General features: G+C 52.2%; 1 protein-coding gene across 1 annotated transcript in view; it reads right to left on the bottom strand.

Moving 5' to 3' along the window:
• SAPCD2 (suppressor APC domain containing 2) overlaps positions 1-22,719 on the bottom strand; it is a 46,950-nt gene that overhangs the window by 7,409 nt on the left and 16,822 nt on the right. The window contains exon 2 of the mRNA XM_050926390.1: positions 4,259-4,392. Within this exon, the coding sequence (XP_050782347.1) occupies positions 4,259-4,392 (134 nt within the window). The remainder of the gene's footprint in view (positions 1-4,258; positions 4,393-22,719) is intronic.

Below are 22,719 nucleotides of genomic sequence, written 5' to 3'. Positions count from 1 at the left end.
ATGGTCTCAAGCTGCAATGTGGGAGGTTTAGGTTGGATATTCGGAAACACTATTTCACTAGGGGGGTGGTGAAGTACTGGAATGGGTTACCTAGGGAGGAGATGGAATCTCCTTCCTTAGAGGATTTTAAGGCCCAGCTTGGCAAAGCCCTGGCTGGGATGATTTAGTTGGGGTTGGTTCTGCTTTGAGAAGGGGGTTAGACTAGATTCCTGAGAAGATTAGGGTTGGAAGAGACCTATGATTCTATGACTAAAGCTCAGAGCTATACATCTCCCTGTCAAATCAAGTTTTGGTGCTTTCATTTCTAGAGCACCTACTAACTGGAGACAATGCAAGGCTTCAGCAGTGTGGGCTAGACACCTAGGTGCTAACCTGGGACCTGATTTGTGACCCTGGGAAACACTTCGCCTCCCTGTGCCTGCTTCCTCATCTGTAAAATGGGGAGAATGATACTTCTCTCCCTGTCGAAAGATATTTGAGATTCACTGATGAAAAGTACTATTGTTATTATCTATTTAGACTGATACCTAACACAATGCGGTCCTGAGACAAGTGAGGGCCTACAAGTGCTCCCCTAACACAAATAAACAAAAATCACTTGAGATGCTTGGAAAAAAGCTTCTATAGCTGTATATAGCAGCCCTAATACAAACAAGAGACACAAGCAACTGCATGTTTAAAACCACTGCAGGAAATGATTGAGCCCATATCTAAGGAGCAACAGCAAGAATTATTAAAAAGCCATTACAGAAAAATCCTTTTCAAAATGGTCACATCATGATGAATCTAAAAACACAAAATCCCCTCTTCTCCAGGCTGCACCCCGCCAGCAACACAACCCAGAGCCCACACCCTTCTCTGGGCTTAGCTTTTTCAAACACAAGATGAGTTTGCAATTCAAACATTGACCCGTCAGGCCTGTGAACCAGGCACAGCAGAGCAGGAGACGACTGCCAGTATCCAGGGATTTCACTATTACTGAGGGGAGAAAGCAAGTTTAGACACCACTGAGCACTGCTCACGCTTCATAGCGGGTGTATAGCCAGCTCACATAATAAGAGGGACTCAGCTCATAATCTTAGAGGCCACTCGCATGCATTTCACTTCTTTAAAAGAGGGACAGACTGGAGGTCTATCAGCCTTCCCAATGCTTCATGCAGCCTGCCAGGCGCCCGCAGCCACAGCAATCCCTTGCAAGCCATGCTAGTCACAACCTGAGCCCGCCAAAGCTGATCTCTTCCCTTCCCCTTTCAGGTGACAGACTGCCCAGGACATACCCACAGGAAGAACTGCAGAGCCTTTGAGCTGCACAGGCTGCTGCTCAGAGGAATGAAGAGGGTGCTGTATGTCGTGAGGACGCCCATCCAGCTGTGTCCGCAGCCTGGCACCGAATGCCCTGCCCTGGGCCCTGCCCGGCCAGTTACCATGGTGACCGGAGGAAAGGACAACATCCCACTCGCGGGTGGGACAATGGCATCTCTGCTCGGCGAGCGGACAGAAGGCATCTAGTCCGCTGGCAAGGGAGGAGGGTGGGTGACAGATGCTGGTGGAGGCAGCTTCCAGGATGGGAGGAAGAAGCAGGGGGTTCCTTTCACTCGAGTGGGGATGGCCTGGACTGGGGGAGCACTTCAGCCCGGGATGCTCACGAATGAAGCTTAATCTCTCGTAAAAAGCCTCGCCCCAGTTGCAGAGAAGCCACAGGGGAAATAGGCCAATCAATGGGCTCAGTGAAAGACAAGCCAGCTGGATACACGCTGTCCTGGGGCCACTATACAATCACTCCCAGCACACACAGGCAAGAGGGGTCAACCACACTCCACTTGCCCACTGCTAGGGCACAAGCGGGCTGCAGCATGGTGCTTGGGAGTCAGAGGGGGCTCTGGGGGCCCAAGGAATCAGTATTCCGAGACGGGACTGATTTGTTTTTAGGCTGATCAGGAATAACCACCCTCTGCCCAAGGCTCCCAAAGCACTTTACAGCCTCGAGAGAGAGGAGAGGAAGGCTGGTCCAGGGGTCAGAGCACTAGTCTGGGCCATGAGAGATCTGCATTCAATTCCTGCTCTACCACAAGCATCCTGCATCATGCTGGGTAAGCCACTTAGTTTGTCTGGCTCAGTTCCCCACCTGTCAAATGGGTATAATAGCCCTGCCCTGCCTCCCAGGATCAAGAGAGTAAAGCCTGCGAGGAGCTCAGACCACGGCACTGGTCGCCAGAGAAGTACCCCACACAGACAGAACATCCCTGAGCAGTCAGTCAGTGCCATCACCACCATGCTCCAGATGGGGAAAGTGAGCCCAGACCAGGGAAGGGACTCACCCGCGATCCTACAGACAGGAATCGAACCCGATCTGCCAAGTCCCAGGCCAGCTCCTGACCCACAAGCCCAGCCTACCTCGCTTCTCCAGCTGCGCCTATTAGCAAATGTTAAGGCATAGCATTGAAGTCAGCGATTGCCATCCACAGTGCTGAACGCTGCAGAGAGCTGAGGGTACAGGAATTCCCCTTAGCTGACTCTTATCTGAGTAAGGGCCCCTCCCCATCTCAAAAGCAGCAACCCAGAACATCCAGTCTGGCTGAATGGAGGTAGAACACCACTTTCCTGAGGCACCTATTATTCCCCTGCAAGTGCTTCACAGCCCAGGCCCTGCTCCAGCTCCCACAGTGAGCAAAGGGGATTAATTCTCAGCACTGCTGCAGCTTGCTTCAGCAAATAAGCTCCTAATTTGTGTGTGTGCAAAGCCCCCCACTAACCCCTGGGGAGGACCAGGCCAGGAATCAGAGCGTGTTATGTGGCCGGAAGCCGCTGTGCCGACATAATCAATGCTGCACAAAGGCAGCCCACGTGCCCTGTCAGCTCCGTTCAAATTGGGGGCGGGGGAGGAGGGAGGAGAAGAGATAGATATTGGCATTTGAGAAAGAAAAGAACCAGTGCAGCAGGGCAGCGCGCTTAGGATAAAATAATGCAAATTACTTTGCACACAAGATACAGGAAAGGCAGGAGCTTCCATTAATGTTACTAATTCAAACTCCCCATAGGCAGGATTTTGGATCCTGAGCCGCGTGGGTGAGCTGATAATATCATGAGTACTTTGCTCTTTTTCTACACAAGGTATTTCTATTGCACACCATGGCTCTCCAGAGGCCGATTCTCCTGCTCTGGGACCATAGAGAGGGGACAGGCTCCCTGGCCTCAGTGCATATTAGCAACTAACTTACCACTGACAAAAGGTCTCTTGAGGATCTTATGCCAGCTGAGGATCAGGCATAATGGATCTCTGCTCCACTGTGCTCCACCCCTTCCCCACCATGCCAGCAGTGGCTGGGATAGGAGATGGCAGAAAGTCTTCTGCAGCGGAGAAATTCTCCACCAGCCATCCACAGAGGTTTTAGTGCAAAGGGGACTTAATTCATTACATCAGGGGTAGGCAACCTATGGCACGCGAGCTGATTTTCAGTGGCACTCACACTGCCCAGGTCCTGGGCACTGATCCGGGGGGCTCTGCATTTTAATTTAATTTTAAATGAAGCTTCTTAAACATTTTAAAAACCTTATTTACTTTACATACAACAATAGTTTAGTTATATATTACAGACTTATAGAAAGAGACCTTCTAAAAACGTTAAAATGTATTACTGGCACGCGAAACCTTAGAGTGAATAAATGAAGACTTGGCACAGCACTTCTGAAAGGTTGCTGACCCCTGCATTACATGATCCAGCCCCTAGAGTTTGGCCATGATCCTCAAGTGACAGGGGCCCTGACAGATCTCTGCACCAGCAGAGAACAACTGAGCCTGTACCAGGCAACATATGTCTTTGCATTTAATTTCTCTGGTATGTTTGCAAAGAAAAAGACTAAAACATTAATCTCTGCAGAGACACAGCAATACAAACGCACCTGTTTGATTATCACATTAGAGCATGAGGCGTTTACAGGCTACCTAGCATCCTTGACTGTTCCTTTTGCATATGTTGCAGGATAGAGGGTGATTTGTAAGAGACTGTGCAGTGATGCAATACAAGAAATATCAGAATCTCTCACTAATACCCCCAAAAACCCCAAGTTCATGCTGCCCCGTAGGACAAGTGTAACCACAAAACACCAGGGTGGACCAAGAGTGAGACTGAACATCTCTCCTTCCAGTACACCCACCAGGCAGCAAACAGCACGTAGGACAGCAGAGCTCCTAGTGGTTGCAGCTACTCCTGGCAGGAATGACAGTGGCTGGGAAACCAGAACAGAGCTGCTCCCCTACCATGCCATAGTCCACCCCGTTGGTGATGGTGTGTCTCCGGTGCTCACCGCGACCTCTCTCATGCCGCCGAGCGTCCGCCACCCCTGTGCAACTGCCCTCGCCATGGGACTGTCCTGTGGGCTTCCCATCGGCACCTGCAAAGGAAGAAGGAGATGCACATTTTGAAGAAGGCACCATGCATACACCCAACACGAGAGGATCAGAGGATTTCTCCTTATATTCTAGATGCTTTAAAAAAAATAAACAACAATTTAAAAAACACCCTTTTAACCCATTAAAGTCCTGGCTGAGCACCAAGATGAGTCTGCAGGTTGGGATTTCCGCCTTGCTCTGGCAGCCACTCACCTCGCCATGCCTGGGTATTGCAGAGCCCTCAGATGAGCGCATGACCTTTTCCCCCCCGCATGTGCTGCAACACGTACACAGCTTACATCCCAGTTACTCCCACGGGACAGGACCTCACGGGTGCAAGTCAGGGAAAGCGGAGGGCCAGGCCCACCAGCGAGCGGCCAATGCTCACATTTGTAATAAAAGCCAATGCTGGAGGAAAACGTAACACTCTCGCCTCTACTTTCTCTAGGCAGCGGAGGTGGGACTGACTGGAGAATTAATCACAGCTCCCATTAATTGCAGCAATAACAGGTTAAGCAACTTAAGAAGTCAGCCCCACACTGCAGAGGGTGGGGAATAGGGTGACCAGATGTCTCGATTTTATACAAACAGTCCCAATATTTGGGACTTTGTCTTATAAAAGCTCCCATTACTCTTCTCACCCCCCAATCCCAATTTTTCACACTTGCTATCTGGTCACCCTAGTGGGGAATGAAGGAAGAGTACATCAGTCAGCTCACTGCAGGGGAAATGAGCCCTCACCTCACCATCTGTGCCTGGCCCTTCCACCAGCACTCATGCAAATCCAACCTCGAGCTCTTCCAGGCACCAAGAACAAACATATTTGACCCTGGTTCGGAACCACCTTAGGGGAGATCAGATGCCAGACACCACCCCCTCCCAGAACCTAAACCCACACAGCAAAGGACAATCCTTGTCGCATCAGCAGAGTGAGCAGCCCACGTTGCCAGTCGGATGGGCAAACAAGACCCACCAAGTTCTCCTGGAAGAGTCCGTTAAGAAGCAGAGCTTGGTAGCTAACTATCAGAGTTCACGTCCCTGAGTGCCCGAATATCGACCCCTGGCCTGCTTAGGGGCCTTGTCACATTTAGTCTGCCAGTGACTCTGAAGCAGGTCAACCCTTCCCCATTGTGTCACGTGGCCTCCCGCGCTCATACCCTGTAGCGGACAGCCAAGAGTCACCTCATTAAATTATACTGGCACCTTTGGTGAAGGGTGCCCATTGTTCGTTATGCAAAGGTGCTGCTTGGGGGCGCAGAGAGGAGAGGAATCCACTCTGGATTCCATAAGTGACCTGCTGGGCACTGGATCAGAGCTTGAGACTTTCCTGTGGTGGAGCCACACCAGGCACAGGGAGACAGGAAGGTTCGATTTCTTTCTGGTCAGTGCGAAAAGCTACATTTACATGTGCTCCTGCCTCACAGCAGGATTCCTGCAACCCCTCTGGGTTGGTCACCGTGGCCAAAGCGATCCCAAGACCTGGGCTGCTTTGCCCACTGGCCTCAACAGCTGGAAACAACCAATCCACCAGCACACGCTAGGGAGAGTGGGCAGGGCGGGGCCTTCAGAAAAAGTTGTGTAGGGTAGATTAGAGCAAGGACATGCCACTGGCTCCACCTGATCCGAGAGGTGGGTCAATCCAGGGGCGTGTGGGTCAGCTGTACACATGGGACTCGAGGGGTTTATAAAGCAGGGCCCCCATTTGATTTCACGAGGGCCAGGACAGACTTTGGTGCTCATCTCCTGTAAAGGGCAGGCTGCTTCCAGCCCAACACCGCATTCATCACCACCTGGCCAATTAGACCCTGAATGACTCCTGCTGCCTAGTGCTCTCCTGGCTTGTGCTGCCAACCCTTCTACTCTCCATGCAAAGTCACTGGCTTCAACACAACTGCTGTGCTCGAGGTTGCTATGCATTTGTTCAACACCAGACGTTTGCCTCTTCCCTGCCTTGGCTCCTGAGGTCCGTGATCCCCTCCCCAGCCAGCACAGAGAGCACTCCAGGCCACCACCAAGCTCTCACATGATATTCCAGAGCAGCAGCAGCAGCCGCCGCCTATCTGCCACTGGGTCAGCACAGAGACCAGTTCCTGAATGTATGGAGACAGCGCTTTCATTGGGCTTCCCACTCAGTGGAGCCACTTTGCATAGCGCTGGAGTCAGCTGCAAAGTTCATCCATATGATTTAACAGCACACACACACACGACCCCGACATGTGATCAGTGCCAAAGGAGCAAGATTAGCCCCAAGAGCACAAAGGAGTTTGCTTGTGCCCAGCATCCTGCAGTGAGGTGCTGAAGCCAGTGCCCATCTATCCAGGGCCCACCTGCTTCCTCACTCCTGCTTCCCCCATCCCAATTTCCCCTGCCACCTACATCAGACCTCACCTTTGCACCTCCCGCCCACTTCATCGCTTCAGCTTGCCCTGCCTCTTGGCACACAGACCTGGAATCCAAGATTGCTCTTTCCTGGCCTGGCCTTCTGAGAGAAGGCAACAGCAGGACAGGAACGAACAGCAGGGGGAAGCTACTCATATTAGGAGCCCCCACTGGGGAAGCAGGCTAGGAGGAAGATCAGAAGAAATTCCATCCTAGAATCTGGACCATGCTCTCTCTCTCAGTGGCCAGAGCCCAGCCTCACATCCTCTTCCCCAGAGCACCCAGCAGAAGGTAGCCAGTTCCTAGGTGCCACCCACCTGAGGATTAGCTCCTCCTCCCATACGCAGATGTCAGAGCTCAATGTCCAGGTTCCGTAACCGGGAGATGAGCTCTGTACTAAATGAGGCCTTGTAACCCCCCCTCCAGCTGTTGAATTGGACTCTCCTCCACCATGAGTTGTCTGAAACGCTGCCCCACAGTCACCAGAGAGAGGAAGCTAGGCCAAGCCAGTGCATAGCTGTGGCAGACAGTCACCTGTTGAGCCTGGTCCAGGATTTATGATCAACTGAACAATGAGGCAGATGCAGTGATGGACTCTTGAGTTTACCTAGTGTGTGAGACTTCCCCACCACTGCTTCCACTCTGAGGGCTTGTCTACATCACAAAGTTGCAGCGCTGGTGAGGAGGTTACAGCGCTGCAACTTAGGAGGTGTACACATCTGCAGGGCATCACCAGCGCTGCAACTCCCTGTTTGCAGCGCTGGCCGTACTCCCGTTTTGTCTCGGGTGTAGAGGATCCAGCGCTGGTGATCCAGTGCTGGTAATCAAGTGTAGACACTTACCAGCGCTTTTCTTGACCTCCGTGGAATAAGCAGGTATCCCAGCATACCTGAGGAAGCCTCTGGTAATCAAGCTGGTCCCCTTCCCCGGTTTGCTCTCGCGTTCTCCGAACCCCGGAGCAAGCAGGTCTCCTTCCCTGCGGTTTGCTGGGTGGTTCCGGGAATGCGATAGCAAACCGCGGCGAAGCTGGTCTCCTTCCCCGGTTTGCTCTCGCGTTCCCCGAACCCCGGAGCAAGCAGGTCTCCTTCCCTGCGGTTTGCTGGGTGGTTCCGGGAACGCGATAGCAAACCGCGGCGAAGCTGGTCCCCTTCCCCGGTTTGCTCTCGCGTTCCCCGAACCCCCGAGCAAGCAGGTCTCCTTCCCTGCAGTTTGCTGGGGGGTTCCGGGAACGCGATAGCAAACCGTGGCGAAGCTGGTCCCCTTCCCCGGTTTGCTCTCGCGTTCCCCGAACCCTGAGCAAGCAGGTCTCCTTCCCTGCGGTTTGCAGGGGGGTTCGGGGAACGCGAGAGCAAACCGCGGCGAAGCTGGTCTCCTTCCCCGGTTTGCTCTCGCGTTCCCCGAACCCCCGTGCAAGCAGGTCTCCTTCCCTGCGGTTTGCAGGGGGGTTCGGGGAACGCGAGAGCAAACCGCGGCGAAGCTGGTCTGCTTCCCCGGTTTGCTCTCGCGTTCCCCGAACCCCCCTGCAAACCGCAGGGAAGGAGACCTGCTTGCTCGGGGGTTCGGGGAACGCCAGAGCAAACCGCGGGCAAGCTGGTCTCCTTCCCCGGTTTGCTCTCGCGTTCCCCGAACCCCCCTTGAAGCCGCCCAACAGCGCTGCAGTGTGGCCACATCTAACACCACTTGCAGCGCTGGTTGCTGTAAGTGTGGCCACTCTGCAGCGCTGGCCCTATACAGCTGTACTAATACAGCTGTAACAACCAGCGCTGCAAAATTGTAGATGTAGACATACCCTGAGATTGCAGCTCTCTGGCAGGGGAGGATTAGCGACTGCCCTGTGAAGCACGTGCTGTTTAGTGCTCATGGCAGTGAAGGGCTGACAGCACCAGACCAAAAGGGGTAGAGCAGAGGCATGATCTGTGCAGAGTGCCTGCAGCTGCTTTAGCAATGCACTCCTGATCCAGAATGCCAGCTGCTGCTCGTTAATCCCCCGAGCAGAGCGTGCTGAGCACACAGAATGGGGCTGTGAGACTTTTCGCACTGTGAACACATCAGGTAGGGACGGAGCCACAACCAAACTCGTGACCCTTGTGAGGCTGAATGGCTAGTGAATCAACAACTGCGCCAATCAGAGTCGACAAGGCATAGCTGGAGAGTCTTTGAAAAACCTTTGGCTCCCTATGATACTGAAGGAGGAATTGATGGGGAATGTGCCAAACAATCTGAGAGGAACACATCCATCTCTAATGCTGCATGATGCACCTGCCACGCACACCAGGGCATCTCCTCCTTGCCAAGCAGACGGACTGTCCCCAACTGAAGGCAATCATGGTTTTCTTCATTAAACTAAGCCCCAAAGCATATACGGGAGCCCTCCTGGATGAAGAGCATTACAGAGGCAATGACCAAATACAGAGGCTTATGCTGCTTTTACAGGCTTGTGTCTACTGCAGATTTGGACACTGTGCTGAGAGTGAACACACTGGATTTTAATCCCATCTGACCCTTTGACTCAGTGGGTAGCCCCAGGCAAGTTGACTGACCTCTGTGCGCCTGAACTAGGCCCGATGAAAGACAGAAGATCAAGCACAAATCATGCTAACAACCAGATGTTGCATGTGAGCCAGCATTCCCTGGGGGAGAGGAATTAACTCATCAGCAGATGGAAGGAACCTGTTAGGCCATCCAGGCCCCTGCTCTGCCAGTGCAGCACTGCTCTCTGCAGAACATTTACAGGGGCCTTGTCCAGTCTAGGTTCAAACAGGAACAAGAGAACAGCTGCCCAGTATCTTGTCACCAGATGCCTCATGGTAGTTTTACACTTTCCCCTACCAAGCAATTATGCCATAAGCTGCCTAAGGGGGAAGTTTCTTCTTTACTCTTTGATGGTTAGCGTTTGGCTTGTGCAATAAAAGTTATAACTGCCCTGTTTCCATCTTCCTGCCTGTGCTCCCCTTCCCCTGCACTGAGCACTCAAGAGGGGCCACTACAACTGACAGGAGCTTCAGCACCCCAAGGACAAATCCCAGGTGAGTCATGAGCTGGGGAGGGATGAAGGATGGGCCAGTAGTTCAGGCACTAGCCTGAGATTCAGCAGCTCGGGTTCAATCCCCTGCCCTGTCACAAACACATAAGAACGGCCCCACTGGGTCAGACCAAAGGTCCTTCTAACCCAGCATCCTGTCTTCTGACAGTGGCCAATGCCTGGTGCCCCAGAGGGAACGAACAGAACAGGGAATCATCAAGTGATTCATCCCCTGTCGCCCATTCACAGCTTCTGGCAAACAGAGGCAAGGGACACCATCCCTGCCCATCCCGGCTAATAACCATTGATGGACCTGTCCACCATGAACTTGTCTAGTTCTTTTTTGAACCCTGTTATAGTCCTAGCCTTCACAACATCCTCAGGCAATGAGTTCCACAGGTTGACTGTGCGTTGTGTGAAAACAAAACAAAACAAAAAAAAAACAACTTTCCTTTGGTTTTAAACCTGCTGCCTATTAAATTTCATTTGGTGACCCCCAGTTTGTGTATTATGGGAAGGAGTAAATAACACTTCCTTATTTACTCTCTTCACACCAGTCATGATTTTACAGACCTCTATTATATCCTCCCTTAGTCATCTCTTTTCCAAGCTGAAAAGTCTCACTCTTATTAATCTCTCCTCATATGGAAGCCGTTCCATACCCCTCATCATTTTTGTTGCCCTTTTCTGAACCTTTTCCAATATATCTTTTTTGAGATGGGGCAACCACGTCTGCACACAGTATTCAAGATGTGGGCGTACCATGTGTGATGCAGTAGGGACTGTCTGTGTGGGGAGTGGGAGAGCAGGGGAGGACTTTAGGAGATGGACGATGCCAGAGCCTGTAACCTGAGCTAGGTAAGGGAGGGGAAAGGTCAACACCTTTGCCCGGGAAGGGGACAAAGGAAGGGAGTGGCAGGAGGGAAGCAGTTGGAATTTGGGCTTCGGGCTGTGTGGGCGGAATTCAGGGTATCCTAGCTAGGATCCAAGCACCCTGAAAGCCCAGAAGGACTCGGTGGAGGGGTCCTGACTGTGCCTGCAAGCTCTGCTGTAACCTGTGTTCCTGTTGTCCAATAAACCTTCTGTTTTACTGGCTGGCCGAGAGTCACTGTGGGTCCCAGGAAGAGGGGTGCAGGGCCGGACTCCCACACACTCCGTGACAACTGGTGGCAGCGGTGGGATATACTGCACCCCGTGGACGGCGCTTCCTGCAGTAAGTGACTGGGGAGCAGTAAAACGAAGGGGTGGTTAACCCCTGGGAGTGTGTGCCCAGTGAGAAGGACTTTGCAGTAACAGGGTCCCCCGGGGGATTGCAGCGAGCGGTCCCAGGGGCGGAGGAGTCTGCAGCTCGACCCTGGCAGAGAGGTGGTGACCTCAAGAAGGGCTGGTGCACTAGGGGTCCCCCTGGAAACCGTGGGGAGCGGCGAGCACCCCGGCCTGTGAGTGGTCAGCAGGAAGATGTATGCCAAGCGGCGCAAGTGTGACCTGCTAGAGCTGTGCAAGCAGAGGGGGCTGCACCCAGGGAGACGCACCAAGGACCAGCTGATTGCCCAGCTGGAGGAGGGAGACCGCATGAATGAACGGAGCCCTGTCTCTGAGGGAAGCAGCCGAGCAGATGCAGCGCAGGCACCAGTGTCTGTCCCCGCTGGGAGTGGTCAGCCGGCGGACGAGGGCTTCCCGAGACCCCCACTTCCTAGGCGTAGAGGAAGGGCGGGGAGGAGCCCAGTGTATACCGAGGGCACCGTGACACCCCCGGCCAGCAGGGGATCTGCCCGGCGAAGCCCACCCCCCAGCAGGGGATCCTCCCGGCAACGCTCGGCATCCGTGGAGCGGATGCGGCTGGAATATGAAAGGGAGCTGAGATGGGAGGAGCTCGAGTTAAAGAGGCGAGAGCTGGAGGAGAAGGCGAAACAGCGTGAACATGAGGAGAACCAGCGTAAACATGAGGAGAACCAGCGTAAACATGAGGAGAACCAGCGTAAACATGAGGAGAACCAGCGTAAACATGAGGAGAACCAGCGCCAGCGTGAGTGGGAGGAGAAGGAGAAACAGCGTAAACATGAGCTGGACCTGGCCCGGCTGAGGAGCAGTGAGGCTCCAGCTGCGGTGAGTGAGGGGGGACCCAAGCCTACAAAGAGCTTTGATAAGCACTTGCTGCCCCGGCGTAAGGAGGGGGAGGACATAGATACCTTCCTGACGGCCTTTGAGAATGCCTGCGAGCTGCACAGGGTTGACCCTGCAGACAGGATTGCAGTTCTCACCCCCTTACTGGACTCCACAGCCGTGGAGGTGTACAGCCGACTGAAAGGGGCGGAGGCAGGGGACTATGAACTGTTCAAACAGGCCCTGCTCCGCGAGTTTGGGCTGACTCCTGAGATGTACCGGAAAAAGTTCCGGAGCCAGCGTAAAACCCGTGAGGTCACATACCTACAACTGGTCAACCGGGCGCAGGGGTATGCCCGCAAGTGGACAGCTGGGGCCCAAACTAAAGAGGACCTGCTTGACCTATTCATACTGGAGCACCTGTACGAGCAGTGCCCGTCCGACCTGAGGCTGTGGTTGATGGACCAGAAGCCGGAGAACCCGCAGCATGCAGGCCAGCTGGCCGACCAATTTGTGGACAGTCGGGCAGGGGATGGCAGGGAGGAGTCTCGAAGGAGCAGGCCTGCCTCAACGCAGAGAGAGAGTCAACATGGGACCTCCCAAAGGGGGCCTATGGAGAACCCCCCCAAAAGGGGAACATCCAGCGGCAGGTCCCTCCGACCCACTCAAGGGGACCCACGAGATATGGGCTGCTATCGCTGTGGCCAACGAGGTCACATACGGGCCCAGTGCCCCAAGCTCAGGGACAGACCAAGCGGACCCAACCCGCAGAGGGTGGACTGGGTAAAAACCCAATCGGAGGAGGGGCTACATTCCCAGGAAAGGGGGGTTGGCAACATACCACCTATGGATGCTCCCGGTTCCGGGTTTTTGGTTTACCGGGTGGGCGCGGGGCTGCCCCTCCGGAAAGAGTGCATTGTTTCCCTGGAAGTGGATGGGAGGAAGGTCACTGGGTACTGGGACACGGGCGCAGAGCTGACGCTGGCCCGGCCCGAGGTGGTGGCCTCAGATCGGATGGTGCCCGACACCTACCTGACCCTGATGGGCGTGGGCGGGACCCCATTCAAGGTACCCGTGGCAAGGGTACACCTGAAATGGGGGGCCAAGGAGGGCCCCAAAGATGTGGGGGTACACCAATATTTGCCCACTGACGTGTTAATGGGAGGGGACCTTGAGGACTGGCCTAGTAACACCCAGAGTGCCCTGGTCGTGACTCGTAGTCAGAATCGGCAAATGGCACTGCACCCCGAAAACGGGGAAGGTACTCGACCTGAGGTGCAGGACCCTAACTCAGGGAGCGGGGAACGCCCAGGGGCACGGTGCAGAGAGGCTGCGGCCTCAGACCCAGCCAGCAAGAGAGAGCCGGTCCCCATTCCTGTCCCAGCTGCTGAGTTCCAGGCCGAGTTGCAGAAAGATCCCTCCTTGCGGAAGCACAGGGACCGGGCTGACCTTAGTGCGGTACAGACCATGAGGAGAGGTTGCAAGGAGAGGTTCCTGTGGGAGAAGGGGTTCCTGTACCGAGAATGGGCTCCCCCAGGGGAAGTAGAGTCATGGGGGATCAGGAGGCAGCTGGTGGTTCCCCAGAAGTTCCGTCACAAGCTGTTGTACCTGGCCCATGACATCCCTCTCGCAGGGCACCAGGGAATCCAGCGCACCAGGCAGAGGCTGCTACAGAACTTTTACTGGCCTGGGGTCTTTACCCATGTCCGACAGTACTGCCAATCCTGTGACCCCTGCCAGAGGGTGGGGAAGGCCCGGGACAAGGGGAAAGCGGCTTTGAGGCCTTTACCCATCATAGAAGAACCTTTCCAGAAGGTGGCCATGGACATAGTGGGACCTCTCAGCAAGATGACCCGGTCAGGGAAGAAATACATCCTGGTGGTGGTGGATTTTGCCACTCGCTACCCCGAGGCGGTGGCCTTGTCCTCTATCGAAGCGGACACAGTGGCAGATGCGCTGCTGACAATTTTCAGCCGGGTGGGGTTCCCCAAGGAGGTCTTAACGGACCAGGGGTCCAACTTCATGTCGGCCCTGCTCCGGTCCTTATGGCAGAAATGTGGGGTCCAGCACAACTGGGCCTCAGCGTATCACCCCCAGTCCAACGGGCTGGTAGAAAGGTTCAACGGGACGCTGAAGATGATGCTAAAAACATTTATGAACCAGCATCCGCAAGATTGGGACAAGTACTTACCTCACCTGCTGTTTGCGTACAGGGAGGTACCCCAGGAATCTACCGGGTTTTCACCTTTCGAACTGTTGTATGGAAGGCGGGTGAGGGGGCCCCTAGACCTGATGAGGGACGAATGGGAGGGGAAGGCCTCTCCCGAGGGAGAGTCAGTGGTGGAGTATGTCCTGACCTTCCGGGAAAGACTGGCCGAGCTCATGGGCCTGGCCAGGGAGAATCTGGCCCGAGCCCAGAGGAGGCAGAAGGTCTGGTATGACTGCACAGCACGAGCCCGTGCCTTCGCTACCGGGGATCAGGTGATGGTTCTTATCCCCGTGAGGAGAAACAAACTCCAGGCCGCCTGGGAAGGGCCCTTCAAGGTTATCAAGCAACTGAATGAGGTAAACTATGTGGTGGAGCTGTCAAACCGGGCACATCACCGTCGGGTGTACCATGTGAACATGATGAAACCATACTATGACAGGGGGAATGTGGTGTTGGCCGTGTGTGGACATTGGGAGGGGCAGGGAGATGACCCCTTAGTGGATCTATTCCCTGGGACAAAAGCTGGTTCCCCCCTGGAGGCGATTCCCCTCTCTGAGCAACTGACCCCGGGCCAGCACGCTGAGATCAGAGGGGTGCTGCATCTGTACCGACAGCTGTTTTCCAACCAGCCTGGACGCACTAATTTGACTGTCCACCGGGTGGAGACGGGGTCACACCCCCCTATAAGATGCTCCCCTTTTCGGGTCACTGGTAAAACTGCCCAGGATCTTGAAAGAGAGGTCAGGGACATGCTGGCTTTGGGGGTGATCCAGCCGTCTTCCAGCCCTTGGGCCTCGCCAGTAGTGCTGGTTCCCAAGAAGGATGGGTCAATCCGGTTCTGTGTGGACTATCGAAAGCTCAATGCCATCACCGTATCTGATGCCTACCCTATGCCCAGGCCTGACGAGCTCCTAGACAAGCTGGGAGGTGCACGGTACCTCACCACTATGGATCTTACCAAAGGCTACTGGCAAGTGCCGCTGGACGCAGATGCCAGGCTGAAATCGGCCTTTATCACCCCTCTGGGGCTCTATGAGTTTTTGACCCTGCCCTTCGGCCTCAAGGGAGCGCCGGCCACCTTCCAGCGCCTGGTGGATCAGCTACTGAGGGGGATGGAGAGTTTTGCCATGGCGTATATTGACGACATCTGCGTCTTCAGCCAGACCTGGGAGGACCACGTGTCCCAGGTTAAACAAGCCCTGGACCGACTCCGAAAGGCTGGGTTAACAGTAAAGGCTGAGAAGTGCAAGGTGGAGGTGATCAGAGACTGGCCTGCTCCCCAAACCAAAAAGCAGGTCCAGGCCTTTATTGGGATGGCGGGGTACTATCGAAGGTTCGTGCCCCACTTCAGTGCCATAGCCGGCCCCATCACTGAACTGTGCAAAAAGGGGAAGCCAGACAAGGTGATCTGGACTGAGCAGTGCCAGGAGGCTTTCCGGGCGCTGAAGGAGGCTCTGGTTAGCGACCCAGTTCTGGCAAACCCAGATTTTGACAAACCCTTTATGGTGTTCACCGATGCCTCAGACACGGGACTGGGGGCGGTGTTAATGCAGGAGGATGAAAAGGGGGAGAGACACCCTATCGTGTACCTGAGTAAGAAGCTGCTACCCCGGGAACAAAGCTATGCGGCCATCGAGAAGGAATGCCTGGCCATGGTGTGGGCCCTTAAGAAGCTAGAGCCATATCTCTTTGGGCGACACTTCACCGTGTACACCGACCACTCTCCCCTGACCTGGCTGCACCAGATGAAAGGAGCCAACGCCAAGCTCCTGAGGTGGAGCCTGCTCCTGCAGGACTATGACATGGACGTGGTCCATGTGAAGGGAAGTGCCAACCTGACAGCGGATGCGTTGTCCCGGAGAGGGGACCCTGAACTTCCCCAGGTCACTGGGCAGAGTGACCCCGCTCAGTTCAGTCTCGAAGGGGGGAGAGATGTGATGCAGTAGGGACTGTCTGTGTGGGGAGTGGGAGAGCAGGGGAGGACTTTAGGAGATGGACGATGCCAGAGCCTGTAACCTGAGCTAGGTAAGGGAGGGGAAAGGTCAACACCTTTGCCCGGGAAGGGGACAAAGGAAGGGAGTGGCAGGAGGGAAGCAGTTGGAGTTTGGGCTTCGGGCTGTGTGGGCGGAATTCAGGGTATCCTAGCTAGGATCCAAGCACCCTGAAAGCCCAGAAGGACTCGGTGGAGGGGTCCTGACTGTGCCTGCAAGCTCTGCTGTAACCTGTGTTCCTGTTGTCCAATAAACCTTCTGTTTTACTGGCTGGCCGAGAGTCATTGTGGGTCCCAGGAAGAGGGGTGCAGGGCCGGACTCCCCCACACTCCGTGACACCATGGATTTATATAGAAGCATTATGATATCCTCAATCTTATTATCTATCCCTTTCTTATGTAAATGTTTTCATTAGTAGATCTCACCTCTTTTGCTAAGCGCTTTAAGTATTATTATCTCAGTTTTACAGATGGAGAAACTGAGGCACAGATCCCCTGTTCAGTGACTGTCAGCACAAGTTCTCATATTCACTGGTGATGGCTCAAAATTGGCTCGAAAGGCCAATAAATTGAGACTCAATCCTCTTGCCACATTTCATCTCTGCAGCAAGTTCTGAGTCACACTTTTTCCACAGTTTACTGGAATTCAAAGCAGAACTCAGTTGCACTAGGACAAACATTCTCAGCTTGAGCTCCCAGTCTGTTTTGATCGCTCTCCAATGAATTGTTGGATGATTTCAGCCTCAGTTTCCTCTTATTATAGATAGAAGAAACTTTCCTTCTGGTTAGTTATCCCATAACTGCCTACAAACAACAGGGTCCCTTACACCTTCCTCTGAAGCAGCTGGTATGGGCCCCTATAGGAGCAGGATGCTGGGCTAGATGGTCCGACCCAGTATAGCAATTTCTGTGTTCCTAGAAACAGGAATAATAAAAATGGTTGGCTTGTAAACAATAACAGAGCACTTCTTAAACCAGGGTTTCTCAAACTGGGGGTTGGGACCCCTCAGGGGATCATGAGGTTATTACATAGGAGAGTCGTAGGGTGACCAGATCACAAGAGTGAAGTATCAGGACACATTGGGCGAGTGGGGGGAGGGAAAAGAGCCACAGGTGCACAGCCCCGACCGGAGCCATGAGAGGGGCGCACAGGCCTAGGAAGCCGCAAGAGGGGTGTACGGCCCCTGCTGCGGCCCGCACCACAAACCATGGGGCAAGGACTCATGGCCCCAGCTCCAGCAGCAGAAGCCCCGGGGCCAGGGGTACAGGACTCCAGCTCCAGCCCCCGACTGAAGCTGCAGGACAGGGGTGCTGGATCCTCGTTGCAAAGTCAGACCCAATTGCAGGGCAGGGGAGCAAAGAGTAGCAGTGCTAGCCCTGGCTCCAGCCCCAGCCCCAGTCACAGAGAGGAGGCCCACAGTCCTGCCTTCAGTGGCTGAAGCAACCCACGTCACAGAGGTCTGGAATCAGGGAGTGTCACAGCCCCCCGACTAATTAAATATGGATTACAGCTAAATCTATAAACATTCAGATTTATTTGTACACTAAACAAACAACAGGGGTAAAGGGCCAGGTTTTTTATTCAGTCAATAAATCAACTTCCCATTTTGCAAACCTCTCAGACATGCCAGAAGTCTAGTACTTCTTGGATGACTAAGTATCAGGGAGTAGCCATGTTAGTCTGTATCCACAAAAAACAAACGAGGAGTCCGGTGTCACCTTAAAGACTAACAGATTTATTTGGGCATAAGCGTTCATGGGTAAAAAAACCTCACTTCTTCAGGTGCATGGAGTGAAAGTTACAGATGCAGGCATTATATAATGACACGAAGAGAAGGGAGTTACCTCGCAAGTGGAGAACCAGTGTTGACAGGGACAATTCGATTAGGGTGGATGTGGTCCACTGCCAATAATAGATGAGGAGGTGTCAATTCCAGGAGAGGAAATGTTGCTTCTGTAATGAGCCAGCCACTCCCAGTCCCCATTCAGGAACAATCTACATGGACAGACCCCCAGAACCCCAGCCAGGGGGTTTCTATCTGCTATCCAAGATCCATAAACCTGGAAATCCAGGACACTCCATCATCTCATGCATTGGCACTCTGACAACAGGATTATCTGGCTATTTGGACTCTCTCCTCAGACCCTATGCTACCAGCACTCCCAGCTTTCCTGAGGAAACTACAATCCATTGGTGATCTTCCTGAAAACACCATCCTGGCCACCATGAATGTAGAAGCGCTTTACACCAATATTCCACATGAGGATGGCCTATAAGCTGTCAGGAACAGTATCCCTGATGAGGCCACAGCATGCCCGGTGGCTGAGCTTTGTGACTTTGTCCTCACTCACAACTATTTCACATTTGGGGACAATTTATGCCTTCCAGTCAGTGGCACTGCTATGGGTACCTGCATGGCCCCACAGTATGCCAACATTTTTATGGCTGACTTAGAACGATGCTTCCTCCACTCTCTTCCCGTAGTGCCCCTCCTCTACTTGCGCTACATTGATGACATCTTCATCATATGGACCCATGGAAAGGAAGCCCTTGAAGAATTCCACCTGGATTTCAACAAAATTTCCACCCCACCATCAACCTCAGCCTGGACCAGTCCACACAAGAGAGCAGCTTCCTGGACACTACAGTGCAAATAATTGATGGTCACAAACACTATACCGGAAACCTACTGACCACTATACTTACCTATATGTGTCCTGGATGGAAGCTGGAGGCATCACATGATCCATTGTCTACAGCCAAGCCCTAATATTGGAGCAAATATGCTCCAACCCCTCAGACAAACACCTACAAGATCTTCATCAAGCATTCTTAAAACGACAATACCCACCTGAGGAAGTGAGGAAACAGATCAACAGAGCAAGATGGGTACTCAGAAATCACCTACTACAGGAGAGACCCAACAAGGAAAATAACAGAACACCAATGGCCATCACATACAGCCCCCACCTAAAACCTCTCCAGCACATTATCAACGATCTACAACCTATCCTGGAAAACAATCCCTCACTCTTGAGGATGCAGGCCAGTCCTTGCTTGCACACAGCCCCCCAACCTGAAGCAATTACTTACCAGCAACTACATATCACACCACAGAAACACCAACCGAGGAATCAATCCCTGTAGCAAATCTCATTGCCTACTCTGTCCCATATCTACTCTGGCGACACCATCAGAGGACCTAACCACATCAGCCACACCATCAAGGGCTCATTCACCTGCATGTCTACTAATGTGATATATGCCAGCAATGCCCCACTGCCATGTACATTGGTCAAACCTCACAGTCCCCACATAAAAGAATAAATGGACACAAATCAGACATCAGGAATGGTAACATACAAAAGCCAGTAGGAGAACACTTCAATCTTCCTGGTCATTCTATAACAGATTTAAAAGTCACTATTCTTGAACAAACTTCAGAAACAGACGTCAAAGAGAAACAGCAGAACTAAATTTCATTTGCAAATTTAACACCATTAATCTGGGCTTGAATAGAGACTGGGCATGGCTGGCTCATTACAGAAGCAGCTTTGCCCTCTCCTGGAATTGACACCTCCTCATCTATTATTGGGAGTGGATCACATCCATCCTGACTGAATTGGCCCTGTCAACACTGGTTCTCCACTTGCGAGGTAACTCCCTTCTCTTCACGTGTCAGTATATAATAATGCCTGCATCTGTAACTTTCACTCCATGCATCTGAAGAAGTGAAGTGTTTTACCCACGAAAGCTTATGCTCAAATAAATCTGTTAGTCTTTAAGGTGCCACCAGACTCCTTGTTGGATGACTTTGCCATGGTCATGACTTGCTTCTGGGCAATCACAAAGCTGTAGAAGTCTTTGCAACTCCTCCGGAAATTCATTTCGACAAGGGTTTCACTCTGCATCAAGTCTATGCTGCTTCAGTTCTGGACATCAGTCCATGCACCTTTCATGATTGAAAATACACGCTCTGTGCGCACATTGCTTACTGGTATACTGAGCACGTATGACACCAGCTTCGTCATGGTCAGTGCTACTATCTTTGTTTCTCAGCACTTGAGACCAGAGTTCCCCAAATGAGTAGTTTCCAGGCTCCAACTTGGAGCTGATGTCTGATGATATAGTATTCATCATAGAGCTGATCAAGATCCACTGTTTTCTGGAGGTTTACAGCTGTCATGGCTGAAGACAGATCCTTCTATTCGAATGCCCTATTCACTGATGTTCAAGCACTGGGTATTGAACAAGTAGCCAGTTGTTGGGGAAAAAAAGAAAAGAAAAGAAATCATTTATCCAAATATAGGATCAAAACATCATAAAATTTCATGAAGTCTTCCTGGAGACATGCAGCAGTGACAGGCAGCATCTCAGTTAATGCATTCTCAACTTTGAGCCAAAGAATTTGTCATTCATCCGTTGAAGTTTAATTCTCAGAGTATTCATTATGGCATACACTTCACATGCTGTCATCCTCTCATTTTCCAAACAGAGCACAGTATCATTGTCCTGAAAATCTTCATTCTGGAGGAAAAAACAGATGAACCTCAACTTTGCTAGGCCCCTCACCTTGTTCACTGTTTTCCATGTCCAAGAACAGCATCCACAGTGATTTCCCGCACTTCTCACTGCCCAAACAAAATAGCACTGAACAGCCTGCCACATATTTACAAGCCTGTTTACAGCTGGGAAGACTCAACCAGCGTGTCAGAACATGGCACAGTAAAATGGCATACTCCATACCCACAAAGTCAAACATATCCTTCAATGCTGCTACGCTCTTAGCAGAACTGCTGGACTGATTGAATGTCTTAATCACCAGAGTCTCCATGTCAACGTGTAGGGTATTGCTAGCATGTTTCACGACATTGTGCACAACATGGGCAGGGCAGTTTGCAGGCAAGATATTTTCGTTCTGTTTTTTTAAATTCTGGTACACTGATTGTTGCTTTCCATAATTCACGTTTGCACTATCAGCACAGTATGAAGACACTTTGTTTAGGTCTAGTTTGTATGTCACAAGTTTTTCAAGTAATGTGTTGCTTATTGCCTCTGCGGTCTCTTCGCTTTGCTCATAGAAATCTAACGGTTTATCTTGGACCCCATGTTCAGGTCTCTAGTATCTCGGTGATAAGGGGAAAGTTTTCACATTGCCCTTGTTAGATGCATCTGTGGCAACTGAGGAATAGGGACCGTCTGGCTTGCTGAGCTCTTTTAAAAATTCTGTTGAGAGTGGTGATGGCACATTTTTGATCAACGCCTGTGCTTTAGTCCAGCCACAGCTGACGTGCTTCGCAATCATTGAATCTGGACACAAGGTAGAAGCCAGTTTAAGTTCACAGTCACATGAGCAATAGGAGTGTTGATGGACGACTGTGTGCTAAACTTGAGTTAGCTCAACAGCGATAACCTTCTCATCGAACGATTCATTTGGCTGCTGAAAAAATGTGACACCAGGATATTGCTCTTGTGAGTCTGGGTGTTTTGTTCATGATTTTTTGAATCAGCATAATGCTTAACATCAGACTCACCGCCACAGCAAATGCTAAATTCCTTCCTGCATGCTTTACAAAAGCCTTTTCTATCACACTTGTAGGATTTCTGAATCCAGGTATAAGTGGTTTCCCTTTCTATCCTGTATCTGCACTCTTTTTTTTGTGTTTTGGTAGTTGGCTACTCCCTTGCCGTTGCCATTTCAGGTGGGGATTTCAGCTGAAGGCCGTTAGCTAGCTAGCCAGCCACTGAAAAGAAATGCAAGAAGCACAGAGACTGTGCAGTTCATTACGTGCCCACTGTAGTTTGTCCTGCAGTATGCACTGTGATTCAGAACTGTAAACTACAGATCCCTTCTGTAAATTGTGTTACAACTGAAAACAACCTGAAAAAACAAAATTGCCAGTAGATAACACATCCCAAATCAGGTTTAATGGGACATTCCCAATCAACTAATTTTCTATTTCACTACCAAATTTTAAATTTTACCTGACTATTGGGACAAATGGCGTCCCGGTTGTACATCAAGCAGATGTACGCCGCCAGGTGCAATCCCCGATTGCCAATGTGGGTAAGTGACCTGGGCAGCAGCTTAGCAGTGCTCAGCGCTGGCCTGCCCTGGGTGGAATCAGCATGTGCAGAGGCCGGTGTCTCCTTTCCTTGGCTCTGCCATGAGCTAGGTGGACTGGTCTGCACACACTCTGCTGGGGGGAGCATGCAGCTGTAATCTCTGTGGGGCACCTTCCCCTGCCTCCCCCAGGCAAAAACATTGTGGAAAGAAAAGCTTTGAAACGGCAACTCTCCAATTCTAGCAGCCTCCCCCATCGAGCACAGAGCGGCATCTTATTTCAGAGCCAGCATTTCTAGCACTTCCGCTGCATCCATGGAGTGGCTGAAGGGGACTTCCTGCCTGGCTCTGCAGGCCGGGGCTCCCTGTGAGCTGACCTGCCCAGCCCTTCTTAGGGGCACCCCGAGTTACATAAGAACATAGGAACAGCTGTACCAGGTCAGACCAAAGGTCCATCTAGCCCAGTATCTGTCTACCGACAGTGGCCAATGCCAGGTGCCCCAGAGGGAGTGAACCTAACAGGCAATGATCAAGTGATCTCTCTCCTGCCATCCATCTCCA

This window comes from Gopherus flavomarginatus, chromosome 17, assembly GCF_025201925.1.
Source record: "Gopherus flavomarginatus isolate rGopFla2 chromosome 17, rGopFla2.mat.asm, whole genome shotgun sequence".
In the NCBI taxonomy this organism is placed as follows: domain Eukaryota; kingdom Metazoa; phylum Chordata; order Testudines; family Testudinidae; genus Gopherus; species Gopherus flavomarginatus.
Note: the sequence above shows the minus strand (reverse complement) of the source record. Positions and strands in the feature narration are given on the sequence as shown.